Source organism: Micromys minutus (assembly GCF_963924665.1).
Source record: "Micromys minutus genome assembly, chromosome: 24".
NCBI lineage: Eukaryota > Metazoa > Chordata > Mammalia > Rodentia > Muridae > Micromys > Micromys minutus.
This window is the reverse complement of record NC_137959.1, coordinates 11,403,421-11,419,111: the sequence shown is the minus strand read 5'-3', so window position 1 is coordinate 11,419,111 and position 15,691 is coordinate 11,403,421. Positions and strand designations below refer to the sequence as shown.

The 15,691-nt window shown below is 43.4% G+C and overlaps 1 protein-coding gene across 1 annotated transcript in view; it reads right to left on the bottom strand.

Moving 5' to 3' along the window:
* Positions 1 to 13,716, bottom strand: part of LONP2 (lon peptidase 2, peroxisomal) — a 79,820-nt gene extending 66,104 nt beyond the window's left edge. The window contains exons 1-4 of the mRNA XM_080936972.1: positions 13,402 to 13,716; positions 4,353 to 4,587; positions 2,863 to 2,994; positions 701 to 823 (exon numbers count right to left, since the gene is read on the bottom strand). Coding sequence (XP_080793098.1) covers positions 701 to 823; positions 2,863 to 2,994; positions 4,353 to 4,587; positions 13,402 to 13,634 — 723 coding nt within the window. The 5' untranslated portion in view covers positions 13,635 to 13,716. The remainder of the gene's footprint in view (positions 1 to 700; positions 824 to 2,862; positions 2,995 to 4,352; positions 4,588 to 13,401) is intronic.
* Positions 13,717 to 15,691: the final 1,975 nt, after the last annotated feature.

Here is a 15,691-nt window from a genome sequence, read left to right as displayed (position 1 = left end):
CTTCAGTGAACTTCTGGCTTCTACTGTCATGCTAAAATTTCTCCAATCCAAACCCTTTTCTGGGCCAATTAAAAAGACTTTCCCTCCCTCAAATGTTTTCTATTTAGATTTTCTTTTCTTGTAATCTTGCCACCATATTTTTAAAAGTATGGTATGTGTTCTTTGAATTTTCACCTCATTAGTATCATGAACTAACTTCAACTTTTACTAGACAAAAATAATATACTATCATTTTGGGATTGTTGGTAAGGACTAGGCTGAGGCTTTTATGCTAAAAGAAAGTCCAGACAATTAAAGGAACTACCCCAGACACAGCAAGATTGTCTCAGAAGTAATGAAGTTCGTCTTTTTTTCTTGTCAAATTCTTTCAGCTTTTGTTTGTTTGCTTGTTTGTTTTGAACTAGGTTCCTGCTGTGCAGCCCACGCTGACTCCCATCTCTTACACTCTAGGGATCAGCTTACTTCATCTCTCTAGTAGCTGAATAGGCAAACACACACCTGGCTTTCAAGCATTTCTTTCCTCAAAAAACCTAAATCTCGTATTACAGAAAGAAACATGTAGTAAGAGAATAAGCTGGGTAGGGTGGCACATGCCTATGATAGCGTTACTCTTGAGTCTGAGAACTAACTGTCTTGGGTTCAAGTCCAGCCTGGAAGATAGAGCAAAAACCCTGCCAAAAAAGAAAAGAATAAGATTTACCCTCTTGTCGTCGTCTTGTTTAGGTTTTCGAGTCTTCTGAAGTAATTTCAGACCTTCAATCTGTCTAACAAGCAGAGGTATGGTCATCTTGAACCGATCCTCCAGGCTCACAGCATCTAAGATCTAGGAAGTGTGGTTCGATTAATAGCACCTTTCCCAGAAGCACATCCTCTAAATACAAGCAGGTAGATTAGGGCCTTAAATTACAAGAAAGGTAAAACTATAATCCTCATGGCTCTGGCCCTGCTGTGGCCCTATCAGTGTGGTAGGCAGGGCCTGGGCAGTGTCACTAAGATGCTGAGGTCCAGCTATCTAAGGAGTAGCTCTGAGGCACTAGGTGTTGTCTTGGGCCTCATTTCTACTCCATCTTGAACCTCTTACCTCCAAGCTACTTCACACACTTGGTACACCTGAGCCAGCCACAGCCTCTTCAATTCTCAGTGTCTATTCCTCTAAACTAAAAGAACCACATCAATTCCTTTTAACAAGCATGATAAGAATAATGCTATGTCATGGCCAATACCACAAAATTAAATACATTGTCAGCAAAGAGGAAATGGGCAAAATTTTCACAAGACACGAACAAAAATATTGATTTTTATTTTAAAATTAAGTCATGTATCCCACAATTGAGAACCAAACACATAGCCAGGCCTGGCAGCACAGGCCTGAATCCCAACTACTTGGCAGACTGAGGTACAGGGACTTCAAGTTCAAGGCCTACCTGGACTAGAGTGACCTCATGGGCCTAAGCAACTTAAAAAGATACTATCTAATCACACAAAGTAGAAAAATAGGGCTGGATAATATACAATAACAGTAGAGTGCTTGCCTAGTATGTGTGAGAGCCTGGGTTCAATCCTAGTGCTGAAAAGAAAGCGACAAACGTAACTGATGTCAACTGTTTCTGAGAATTAGTCTATGCATATTTTGGATCTCAGCAAGTTCTAGAGTCAAAATATTAATTTGTGTATGTGGCTGTGTAATATGTATGGTATGTATTGGTGTGGGAGGGGGTTGTGGGGGTGTACATGCACACATGTGATGGAGGCCAAAGTTGGTCAATGTCAGATGTCTTCCTCTATTTCATCCCAACTTATCTTTTGAGACAGGATTTCTCAGTGAACCAGTAACTCACTGTTTTGGTTAGAGACTCACTAGCCAGTGCGCCCCAGGATCCTTCTATCTCCTGCAGTGCTGGAGCTATGGACGCACATTACCTCCATGCCTGGCTTTGACACGGGTGCTAAGCCTCTGAACCCAGGTCCCCACGCTTGCACATCTCTCCAGCTCAAAATGCTACTCTGTACTCCATCAGGGTAACATACTCACTAATGCTGCGGCCGGGTGACCCTGAACATGCCTGCTCCTTCATGCTATTACCTTTTGTACCTCTACCCAGCCAGGCATGGGTATCAGTTGAGGTCCTGAGTTTGGATTCCCAGCAACCATGTAAAATCTGGGTATGCTGGCTCACCTCTATAACCTTAGCACTTGGTGGGCAAGGGAAGAGCCTCACAACTGTCAGCCAGTCTAGCCAATCAATTTGCTTCAATTCAATGAGAGACTTGTCTAAAGAAGTAAGAAGTGGTGGAGAAAGACACCCAATATCAATCTCTGACTCCTCTGAAAATTTTTTAAAAATTAAATTTAAATAAAAAAATAATTCTTTCTTTTGTTTTTATAAACTGACCACTACTACTATTGGTCATACACCATTAAAATACTGATTGTGTAAACAACAACATAAACTTTGTTTTGTTTTGGAGACACAGTCTGGCTATGCGGTCTGAACTACTTACTGACCCACAGTGCTGAGATTATAGGTATGTGCTATACCTGGTAAAAATAATCACCTTTGAAAACCAGTTCATATTTTCTCTCTACTGCCCACTTCCTTCCTCTCCTCCTTTCTTGAGAGAGGGTCTTATGTAGCCAAAGCAGGCTTTGAACTCCATATACAGGCAAGGATTACCTTGAACTTCTGATCTTTCTGCCTGTACCTCCTAGGAGCTTAGATGCCTGCTAGAAGTAATTTTTAAGTTACAGCACTTTAATTACTTCTGTAAGTCTACAGAATGTGTTTATAAAGGTGAAAATGGAACAATTATCCAGATCTAAATGACAAATGACCACCCCGGGCATTCCAGAAGGGCACATACCTGGAGCTTTTCTTTGTTGCTTGTTCGAATAATTGAAGTTAGAATGTCCGGTAGAGCTTCCCTTGGAAGACTGTCTAAAAGACGTCTCAACTTAGCAACTGCAGGGACAGACATATCTAACATTTCAACCAACTAAAAGAAAAAAGAAGAGTATAATGAAATGGGGCAGTGGCACGTGTCAACTAAAACAGTCAGTAGAAAAAAATACATAAAAACAAAAATTCAAAGAATTCGTCCCAAAACCAAAATTCAAGCCATTCCCCTAGCCCTGTGACTAGAAACAATTTGCCACTCATGCAGGAGAGTAGCCGCAGGGTGGGATCTGGGTTTGTATTCCAGGTCTGTAGGATATTTCAACACAAGACGGTGAGCAGTGACGGTACACAACTGGAACACCACACAGCAGTCTACCATCCAGAGAAAGAGGAACAGGGCAAAGCTCATAAGAAATGGCGACTGTGGGGCTTTTTTTATGGCCAGACAGTGTGGCTAGAACTACTGATTTCTATGTAGTAACTAGAGCTGAGGCAAGAGAGGCCTAAGACAAAGTTTGTAAAGAGTCTTTACAGTACTTGGAAATCTGAACTTTATCCTTAGGAACTCTCCCCAGCCTTGGGCACACCATTAAGATACACTGCCTACTCCGGTTCACATAAGTTCTTTCTTCCAGTACACTCTCCCTTCAGCCCCCACGTTACGACTCTAAACAGAACGCATGTTTCTATTCCTGTTTACCACATCAGGAGCGAGCATTCCTTAGAATGACCGTCAGATGCAGGCACCACAGGCTGTGCACATCAGCTCCACACTGCAGTCATCAGTGGCGTCCAGAATCAGACGGTAGACACCAGCTAGTCCTCACCGATTCAGTCAGGGAAGGAGATTACAGCAGCAGAGAAGCAGCCAACTACTTTCATGATATAAGTTTGCTTTTTTGTTATGGTTTTTAAGTAAAACAAGGTGGAGAGAGGAAGTGATTTATCTAGAGCTGATGAAAACCCTGACATCTAGAATTAAGGAGTGCATTACGTCATGCACAGCCACAGCATACTTCCCTCCTGGGATTCTAGCAGGCCCAAGGTGCAACCATACTTAAAATTGGTCCACTGTGGCACTTAACCTGTGCTGTATGACCTGGCCCCGAAACAATGTAACTTCTTGTTCTGACTAGTATTTTAGTAACAAGCCTACTGTACTTTCATTTTAACACTAATCACTTACGTTTAATAGCGACCAGGCTGGGAGGCACTGAGGTTATATGTAGTCATATCTTCTGGAACACCTTTAGAAAGAGTTGGCCAATAATGCCCAGGATGATTTAAGTACAACCCAAGGCAAAAGCAAACTGGACCAACTATAAAATAGCACAAAACTGGTTCAATATATGCAGCTCTACAGCCCTACAGCTTCATTACCCAACAAAGACCAATAGACCCAAGACAACAAAGAGCCATCAGGAAAGGTCTTAAGGGAAAGCAGAAGCCACCCACTTGTACTGAGTATCTGTAGAATTGCTCCGACAGCTCTCCCAGTTCCTCCCTGGTTTTGCAGGTATTGGGAAATTCCTCAAGTCGGTCCAGCTGCTCCACTTCAGCCACAGGATATGGCTTTTCTTTTAGGACTTGCACAATCTGGAACCGGCACAGGCCTGTGATCAGTAAAGTGTAGTGTGGCTTGGGCCAATTACTGCCCACAACCTGAACTGCCAGGGCAGCCGTTCCAATTCTGAAAAAGACACAAAACACTGGCATTACACTTAACATGGCAGAACAGAAACTCCCTTCAAAAAGTGCTTAGTTAGCCAGGTGTGGTGGCTGCCCACAGAAAGTAGAACCAGCCCAGGTTAGTTTAGAAGTTGTGAGAGGCAGCAAAGCTGGATGGACCAAGCCTTTGACACTGAATATGGAGCTAGAAATGTTGGTGTTTGGTTTGCTGGGTTTTGGTACAGTATTCCCTCACTATGCCCCACTTCCTCCCTATAGGGTGATATGTATCCTCTGCCACTGTATGTTGGAATGATGTAATTCACTCTTTGATTTTGCAAGGCATTACAACTAAGAGATTGCCTTGAGTCTCAAGAAATTTTGGAGTTTAGACTTTAAAACAGTATTTTGAGACTGTGCAAGACTAGGGGGACTTCTGAAGTTAGACTGAGTGAATTTTACATTATGATACAGCCATGAGATTATGGATGCTGTGGAGTAGACTCTGTTGGTTTGAACGAGATGTCCCCCATATTCTTGGGCATTTAAATACTTTGTCCCCATTGGTGATGCTGTTTGGAAAGGAGGTATGACCTTGCTGGAGGAAGTGAATCACTGGAGGTGGGCTTGAAGTTTCGAAGCCTCCTGTCACCCCCACTGCGCTCTTGCTGTTTCCTTGTGGCTTGAGAGTGAGCGCTCAGGTACTCTGGCCACCCTGCCTGGTGCTAGCTGCTATGCTTCCCGCCACCGTAGTGAAGACTCTTTTCCCTTCCAAACTGCAAGTCCAGATAAAGCCTACAAATTCCCTTGGTCACAGTGTTTGGACACAGCAATAGACAAGTAACTAAGACACTACTTATCTCCAGGCTTTATCTGGAAAAGTAAGTAAGCAAATGAACTAGTCAATTTCCTAATTTCCTAATACAATACATATGCTGTCTTTACACTGTTGGTCACCAAGATGGCTAATCTAAATGTCACCTTGATGGGACTCTAGGCATCAAGAGATATCTGGCCTGTGAGAGATAGAGTTGATTCAGTTAACTGAGGAGGTAAGGCCTGCCCATTGTGAGTGGCACCACAATCCCTGGTCTAAGATGCTGCTTTGTGTAAACAAGAGAAAATGAGCCGAGAACAAGCAAGCTTTGCTGTTGGCGTCTTGATGTGATGTGTCTAGCTACTTCAAGTTCCTGCTGCCCTGACTTTCTTACCCAAAATGTGAGCCAAATAAACTCTGGCCTCCTGAAGTTGCTTTTGGCAGACTATTTTATCACACACAAGTATCTACAAAACTCATCTTTCTAAACAGTCCTGCCCTTTTACTAAATATATACCTTCTAAGATATGACCAAAAGTTCTATTTTGAATTTACAGCTTCAGGCCCAGACTCACACCTCTGGGTGAGTGGTGCCTTTCCCTTTAGGCAGCAGCCCTGAGACAAATGCATTTCTCAGTGCTCTGATTTTGTTAAAGGTCAAAGAAAATTTAAAGCTCCCAGTTGCAATGGACCTTCTGACTCTATAAAACATTACACAATGTTTTTCCACATCAGGTCTGACTAGAGGGACTTTGGTTTGTATGGTCTGGAAACTGCCTTGGACAATCCAGGTATTCCAAAAGTATCTGAAAACCCTCTCTGAAGGGGTAAGAAAATCTAAATGAGATACTCGAGAAAGGAAGTTTTCTAAGGTGAGGGCGGAATGGAATTATCTAAACTTTGCCCTACCTACCAAACATGTGACCTTTGTTGTCATTACAGTTTGGTTACACAAGCCCTCTACTCATATTAAAAATCCACAGCCCTCTAAGACTTTTCTGTAATGATGCTAGTTCAATTTTGCCCAAACTGGGGAAATGTAGGGCTCTCCACTTCTCTCTTCTATACCCTTTATGAAATCTACATTTTAAACTACCTGTTCAGAGCACAATTCCGCCACTAGGGGTGGGTATAGAATGCGTTGCCATTATAAAAAGCTTCCTTGAGTATCATTTTGCTATATTCCCCCCATTACCCATAAGAAGGTGCCAATATTTTCTTGTGACAATTGATTAATTGAGATTCAAAACTGGGAAAACAAAGTGGCTATCCACAGTACAAAGATGCCGTCAACAATGGAGTTCCTGACTTAGGTCTTAGAACAATCTTCACCCTTATCTCACCACAATGGATGGTATGATTTTGCACTACCTAGTACATAAAGACTTTGGAAGACCTAAGTAGATTCTTCATTATACACCTGCTAATATAAAATATATTAAATCCAAAAATTTTATCATTATCAGACAGTATTTCTTTAAAGCCCAAGAATATTGATAAGTGCAAGTAGGAGTGATGTATGGGTAAAAATGTATCTTTCTAGCTATGAAACTGTGTGTCAGTTAAGTAAGTATGCTTGGTTATACAAATGTCAAAGAAACTAACTTAGGGTCTCATACATGGGTAAGAAAGCCAACAGATTAAAAAGGAGTTGGGGGACCAGCACTCTGAGGAAAGGCATCCATGGACCCTGAACAATGTTAGTTAGGCCCAGTGAGATGGTTCAGTGGGTAAGGGTGCCTGTGGCTGAGCTTAACGCATTAAATTCCAGGGACCCACATGGTGAAATGTGAAAAATGACTCTCCCAAGCTCTCTGACCTCCACATGTGCTGCATGGAGAACATGTCCCGAATTACAGACTCAAAGTAATAAAAGCTTTTAAAATGAGAGGTTGAAAAATGACCGACAGTGGGAACAGTGTTAAATGATTGCCCGCCCCGTTTTCACTAACCAAACAGGAAGTCACACACAGCCACTCATTACACAATTCAGCTAAGCAAAGAGATCCAGGCAGTCCAGCGGTGGCATGAAAGCCAAGTTCCCCATTACTTTTTAAAAGCCTCTTACCTAGCAACACGCCTGCATACTAAGCATGAAGAAGGGGCTGTGCTATACAGAAGAGCCAGCAAACAGGTGGTGGGGAACACAAAAGAGCAAATTTGTTCTGCTAGACCCACTGGGGCTGGTCACTAGAAGGTTGTAAGGAAACTAAGCAGGAACAGAGGCCTGCATTTATCTCTGGGCATTACCAGCATCCAGAAAAGGAGGAAAGTAGGAAGGAGAGATCTGTGTACAGAAACAGGTGAACACTAGCTAGCTCAATGTTCACACTTTGAAAGCACAGGGCATTTGAAAACAATAACAGAAAAGATTCAGAATCTACTCTGAGGAATATAGTATGATCTTTCTATACAAAGACTTCTCAAGTAACAAACAATATTTCTAGTATAGCTATGGTCTGGTGAAAACTCTGAAGACATTTATAGTAACTCTAATGTAAAGATTGGACTGGGATGTGGCGTGGTGGTAGCGTGCCTTGCTTAACATTCTGAGACCTAGATATAATTCCCCAGCAATGTAAACAAACCAACAGCACTGCCACTTAATTCTGAATTACCCAAAACAAAGGCACCATATGAACATTAATGTGAACATCAACATGAACATTACCCATTAATGTGAACATTACCACATCACTTGAATTATTGATTGGTTTCAGGCAAGGAAGATTTATAGTTACTGTTATTTGCACTTATGTGAAAGCAATTAGCAACCCTCAGAAACCTTGCCAAAATAAAATAAAAATCTATGAACTCAAACCGAAAATATGACTAGCTTTACTTTTTTCTTTTAAAATTTCCTTTTAAATTTACATGTATGTGTATGTGTGTGTGGGGGGGGCTACAAGCATGTCAGGTGTATGCCAGTGCCTGTAGAGGCCAACAAGATCCCCTCAAACTGGAGTTACAGGAAGTTATGAGCCACCCAACCTGGTCCTGAATACGAACTGGTAAGCCACCAATCATTAATGCTCTACAGCCTGATCTTACAGGAGCATTTTCTCAATTGAGAGACTCTGTCCTTTTCTTTTTCAGATGACTCTAGCCTGTGTCAAGGCGGTGTAACTGGACATGACAGGACAACCGACGCCTTGTCAGCCTGATGCACAGACGTGTCACGTTCCTTTCCTTTCCTGTAAATCTCTAAGACCACACATTAGCCTCAACATCACAATATAAAACATTATACACACTTCAAAAGTCCCGCAGTTTTTACAATTCAAACATGCTAAAATTCAGTCTCTTTAAGTTTCTTCTAAAACCTAAAGTCTCTTTTAAAATTTCAATCTGTCAACTGTGGGCTCCTGTAAAACCGAATATAAGTGAAGTACTTTCTGACTTCAAGAGGGAAGAGCCAGAGCAGTGGTAACTTGAACAAAGCAAATTACAAAGGTATAAACCGCACAAGGTCCAGTTATCTGGGACTCACTCATCTTCTGGTCTCTAAGGAGCCTGGGCCACGTCTCCAGCACCTCTGCAGCACACACAGCATTCCAATGCTCGTGCTGACTCCACACTGCTGCTTGGTTTTCATCCCATGGTACTGACTTCTCTACAGCACTGGGCTCGGCTTTCATCAAGAGCCTCTCCTGGCTCTCTTCAGTCCTGCCACACAGGGCCAAGCTTCAGCTGCTCTCTATAACCCCTTCATGCCTTCAAAACCAGTACTTTAGCTGTCAGCATGAGGTAAAACCTCAGTCACTTCTGGAACACAGCTTCTGTGTCTGACTCTGAGGAAATAGCTCCCAGGTGACTTCACCTTAATGATGCTGGTGTGTTCTTAATCACAGCTCATTCTTCAGCACCAGCTCACCAGCATCCACTGTCCCAGTAAAGCAAGGTTTAACCTTAGTGGTTCTGGTCTCCCGTTAACTGCAGCCAGGTCTTCATTTCCAGCTGACCAGATGCCAGATTCTTCACAGAGAAGGCCCAGTTGAGTCTTTGCTTTCCTTTGAAACTTCATATGCCAGGCCTCCACGTCATCTGCACAGCTCTCAACATTACCTTCCAATTGCCACAGAAACACTTAACAAGCTTTGAACAGTCTGTGGGCTTTCTAGCTCCAAGTTCCAAAGTCCTTCCACAATTCTCCCTACAATAACATGGTCAGGTCTGCTCTGGTTCCAATTTCTGTCCTTGGGTTACTACTGCTGTGATGAAATACAGCCAAAGCAATTTGGAGGAAAGGGTTTATTTTACTTACACTTCCAAATAACAGTACACCATCAGAGAGAGTCAGAAGAGAACTTCAAACAGGATAGGAACTGGGAAGCAGGAGCTGATGCTAAAGCCACAGAAGGGTGCAGTTTACTGACTTGCTCCCCTGTGACTTGATCAGCCTGCTTTGTTATACAACCCAGAACCACCAGACCAGGGGTAGCCCTACCCACAGTGGACTGGGCCCTCCCCCACCAATCACTAATTAAAAAAATAAATGCCCTACATTTTATGGAGAATCTTGTTGCAGTAAATATTAAAAAAGAATGACTTATCTCTTTATCACACCCTCTCCCCCCACTCCATCTCACTCCAAGGGCCTGCTTTTAGTAAGGAGCCGTGCACATGGACTGTGACACTCGGTCCGCAAGCTGCCCTCTCCCCACAATTCCTTCCTGGGTGGTTCACTCCGCCTGCCCTGCTGCCTCCGTCCCGGGTGGAATTACTGCTCTGGCGTCTTCTTTCCTCCATCACTGTCACAAACATCACTTCAAAGCCCGGTAACTTTTCAAATAGGTTTATAGGATAGATCCTCAATTCACAAACCCTCTACACTATAAGATTACATCCAATACACAAAGATACAAACTGCCCCTTCCATATGAGATAAAGACCTACAGAATCTCTTTAAATATTTATATTTGCCTATGTCCGATTACAGCCACCAGGATCTAAGTCTGCTTTCCTAGGCTCCATCTTGATTTCTCTCAATCCCTGTTCTCTTCCGTTTTCCTACTTTTTCTCTGCCTACCTCCACTGTCCAATCATGTATCGACTTAAAATAAATCTACAGTATCTTATGAAGACATTTTCTCATTTGAGGTTTCCTCCTTTCAGATGACTCTAGCCCGTGTCAATGTGACATAAAACTAGTTGGCACAACATCTCAATGTCTGATCAGGTTTGTTTAATCTACCAAAGAATTAAAAGGGAGGAATAAATTCAGGCTTGCCTAAAGTCTGATTTTATAGAGACATCTTCTCAATTGAGGCTCCTTCCTAAGATGGCTGTAAGTTGAGTCAAGGTGACATAAAACTATCCAGCACACATTAGAAATGAACCAAGCTAGACATGGTAGTACAGGTGTATAACACTTGCTTGGGACAGCATACCACGACACAGACTGCCAGCGGTAGGCTGGGACAGAGACATCTCAGAAGCCCATGGCAGCTCCTTGTAAAAAAGGATGGCATCTGACCCTGAAAAGCAGGAGACACATCCCTCCATGGGACCCACCATCTGAAATAAGGGACTGCCTACAGTAGGCCGGGATGGAGACACCTCAGTAGCTCGTGGCAGCTCTTTGTTAAAAAAAAAACAGCTCTTCCCATTTCTCCTAACTTTAGCCCTCGACAACAGCTGTATAGATTTCATTTGTTCGCAACTGCTTTTTCAGTTGGCTCTGGTGTGCATAATTAATCCTTACACCAGACTTTCCTATTTCTTTCTCCTTCTGCTCTGGTGGATTCTGTGAAACTAGATGTTCCTTGATGTAATGATTCTTAAACAATTGGAAATTGAGGCACAGGGGCACAGCACAGTCCTAATGGCCCAGGTGCGTGCTGTGTGCTCTCATCTTGGAAACAATGTAATAATTGCACAATGGTAGTTCCAGATTAATGCTTGACTTGCAAAGAAAGTTTGAAGAAATTATTGGAAAATAAATTAGAGCCAACATTAGGACCCCAAGAAAGGAAAAAGTTATTGACGTTATATGAAATAAGTTTTGCACAACATTTGAGAGTGGTTCCTGAATAAGAAAGTTTAATATGCATAAAATTATATACTAGTAAAACTAAGTCAAAACAGCGGGACTCTTAGGAGAGTCATCGTGTGCAATGTGCAGAAGCAGAAAACTGGAGGAACTGCTGAGTTAAGGGTTAACTTGATTCTCTCTGGCCATGGCCTGGCAGCTTTGCCCATGTCATTTATCATTAGAGTGTCACAGGAAAATACAAGTAGCTGACCTCGGAGCTCTGAAGTACAGTAAGTTAAAAGTTACTTAATAATGATGAGTTTGGAATTATTATTATTTTGGCCACAGGCCTGAGAATAGGAGAAGCTTGAAACTTTGAGGAACAATTGTCATTATTGATTCCTTGTGGGATGTGGTTATTCTTTTGGAGTTTGATTTGACAGTGATTATACAGTGTCTTTTTTAATACCTGCTTTTGGAGTATCAACAAAAGACTGGGGCAAGAGAAAGGCTAGAGAGAAAGTAAGTATGAGAGCATGTGTGACCATGTGTGTATGTGTGTATGTGTGTGTGTGTGAGAGAGCATGAGAAGAACATGTGAAGAGTGAGTGAAGAGAGAATGTGAGGTGTGTGTGAAGAGTGTGTGTGAGTGAAAGGAGAGTGCATGTGGTATGTGTGAGAAATGTGTGAGGTGTGTGTGAAGAGTGTGTGTGAGAGTGAAAGGGGAACGAACGTGTGTGTGAGAGTTCGAGAAAAGAAAAGCACAAAGGAGAAAAGCAAAGTGTGCAAGAGAAGGCAGTGTGTGCAGCCTCAAGCTGCTGTGGGTGAGCAACTGAGAGAGAAAAAGCAGAGAGAAGAGAATAACTTAAGCTTTGAAAAATTGCCTGTCAGTCTGTATCCAAAAGTAGCCTGTGTTTATTTATTATGCGCCTTCTAGATATCCCTGCTTCGAGTTGAGAACTCCGATCCTGTGTTGAGGCTGGACCCTAACAAACACTGACTTCTTGGAGGGGTGAGGCAGGAGGATCAAGGGTTCAGTACTTGGGTGAGCTACAAGTTCAAAGTCAGCACAGAGTACTTCCTGAGACTCAGTATCAAAATGAAAAGTAAAAATATGGGAGAAATAAGATGTTTAAGGACTGAGGTAATGTTAGGAGACTAGTACTAAATATAATTTTTTTTGCAATAAAGTATTGAAACTTTTGTAAATAGAGAATATCCAATAAAAAGAAAAGTATTGAAACTTTAGTGTCCAAACCTATTTAAGCAATAGCCAAGAATAGTTTAAATGGGGGTCAATTATTTTCAGGATGATACAATGTAAACTACTATCCAGTTGTGGGTTTGTTTCATGTTTTACTGTTTATTTGGTTTTTAAAGAGCTATCACTCTCCTTTGAAAACATGAAGAAATGCTACAAGTTGTCAAAGTAATGTAGTCAGTCCCACTAGCCTTCAGCACAATACACGGAACCAAGGACGCGAGAGAAGAGCTTGAAGATGACATCTGCTAAGACATACTGTAGACTAGTTCTGTCCAATAAAGACATGAGTCATACCTGTGACTGTAGTAGCCACAGAGGATAGGAAGGCTGTACTGGGGGACCCCCTAAGGAAAATGCCAACATAAAGTATAAAGCAAAGCACCCAAAAGTTAGCTGCGTAGTTTAGGCATGAACCGGAAAGGAAGGGATCTCTAGATTATGTTTCAACTGGAGGACAGGACAGGAAGCTGACTGAAAGAAAGGGAACAGGGTGAAAGGTGGGATGGGGGAGGGGGAGGGGAAGTAAACAGCAAGGGCGCTGGCCGGTGAAGAGGGCCCTGTAGAACTTGGATTCAAATCAGATTATCAATAGCAACAGGCGGGAAATAAACCTCACAGAGTTTCTACCCGTGTCAGGTACTGCTCTGTGACTTATCTGGCTCAGTAACGGTCACTGGTGAAGAGCGTCACTCCCACTTTTCACGTTGAGGAGACTAAGACACAACTATGCTCACAGGCCTCCGGAGCGCGGGGCCCGGAGGCCTCCGAGTGCCCGGCCTACCTGTGCAGTGGTGGCAGGTCCTGAGTGTCGCTGGCCGGGTCGGGTGTGTTGGGGATGACTCCTAGGATAGTGCTCTGCAACGACGTGCCCTTGAGCAAGCGGCTCCGCACCAGGTGCAAGTTGCGGGCCGTGTCCACACTTGTCCTCATAGTGGAGCCGGGCAGCAACACACTCTCATGGGTCAACAGCAGTGGAAGGCGGCTGGGGATCTGGATCGGGCTCACGGAGGACATGGCCACCGCCGTTCACACCACACCAGTCAGCAGGAGGACTTGAGCGAAGAGCTCTACACTTCAGACTCCAAGGCCACTGGAACGAACACTTCGGCCCGCCCCCAGGCCTGAGTGCCGACGCTTCCGGCCCCGCCCCTTCCCCTGGCTCCCAGGCTCAAACCTTGCCGCTTCAGCCCCGCCCCCGAGCCCATGTGCTGCTGCTTCCGGGCCCCCCCACAACTCTTCCCGAGGCCCGAGCGACTAGGCTTTCCGGCGCCGAAACGTAGCGGCTTCTGGCTCCGCCCCCAGACTCAGGCCCCTCAATTTCTGGCTGCATCCCCAAGCTGGACCTTATACTTCAAATACATCAAACACCTAGCTTCCGGCTGGCCCAGAGATACGGTGGACCCTATAGCCCAATTTCGGTCGCTTCGCCCTGCCCTTCTCTCTGAACCTGTGATGACAGAGGTCAAGAAGAAAACCTGGTGGACAGTCAGCATGAACACTGCCTGCATTTAAATTCGAAAGGAATGTTGAGAAAGACCGTCTGCACTAGGAATTTTTTTTTTATTGAATAGATTTTATATTTTAACTAGTGCCATATAGCTTTCACTCGGTTTTCCCTATTATGTTGCATAACCAGGGTTCATTACCAAAACCAGGAAATTAGTATTACCATTACCTAATCCACAGACCTTCCTCCCAGCTTGTGTGTTTTACTATCATCCATAATTTTTCATTTTGCCTATCTCCTAGGTTTCTTGTCTGTGATATTGTTTCCATCTTTGTTTTATTTCATTAATATCTTAAACATACTTTAAAAGGGGCATTCGATTATTTTGAAGGTCTCAGTTTGGATGATAGATTGAGGTTGTAGTCTGAGTGTAAGGAAAAGATGACAGGGCACCATTGAAAGGAAAAGTCACTGAAAGGAAAAGTCATGGCATGAATGTTGTTAGAAGATGATATCCCAGGTTTCAGCACCAATGTTAGGAGAAGGATGAAGAAAGTGGGGGACATATGGCCCATGGAGATGCAGCGAGGCCTGGGGTCAAGGGAGATGCCTCTGAGGGACCCATGTTGGGAATCCCTTCCCCCTGAGGGACCAGCCACACAACGTTATAGTACAGAATAGAGTTTATTCAAGGCATGGGAGAGTTAAGAGGGTAATAGAGGCAGAGAGAGAGAGAGAGAGAGAGAGAGAGAGAGGGAGGGAGGGAGGGAGGGAGGAGAGGGGAGGGGAGGGGAGGGGAGGGGAGGAGAGGAGAGGAGAGAGAGAAGTAGAGGAGTAGAGAAGAGGCTGACCATGAGCACATGGAGGCAGAGGGGGAAGGGAAGAGGAGGGGTAGGAGTGGGAGAGCAAGGCTGCAAGAGAGAGAGGAGGGGGCAAGCAGCTCCTTTTATAGTGTCAGGCCACTGGGGCGGCGCATACCTGGCTACTGCCAGGTAATTGAGGGGTGGGATTTACAGAAACCCAACCCTGAGTCACAGAGATCCAGAGGAAGGATGAACTGGTAGGTAATAGTCTTGGTTGTAACACACTCATCATTCCTTTTGTGTATGCATTGTGTAGATATCTTGAGATAGACTCTGGGAGTGATATGAAGAAAAAAGTATACATGGCCCAGATCCACAAAAGCTTACCTTTTTATTAAGAGTCTTATCTGGAGAGGCCCTATACTCTCTGAGACTCCTAGTGTCTTTTTTAAAATGGTCCTGGGGATAGGACCATGGTAGGTATTTTATGAGGAAACTCTATGACCATCTTAAAAACTTTGGGGCATATTTTGAAAATACTTGTGTACTTCTTTTTATCATGCAGATTTTCTAGAAGCAACAACGTGTTCTGTTGGACTTATTTTATGTTTAGTAAATTAATTATATTGATTTTTATTATTTTCTTGGTCTTTTAGGACAAGGTATTTGTTGGTATCTGAGTCACACAAAACGATAAAAAAAAATAGAGTCACTCCAGGATGAAATACGGACTTGCAGGTAGCCGAGAGGTCCAGCCTCTGGTAGACTGAACCCCAAACAGCTGTGAACAAGCATGTGATTATCACACAAAAGTTGTTTTT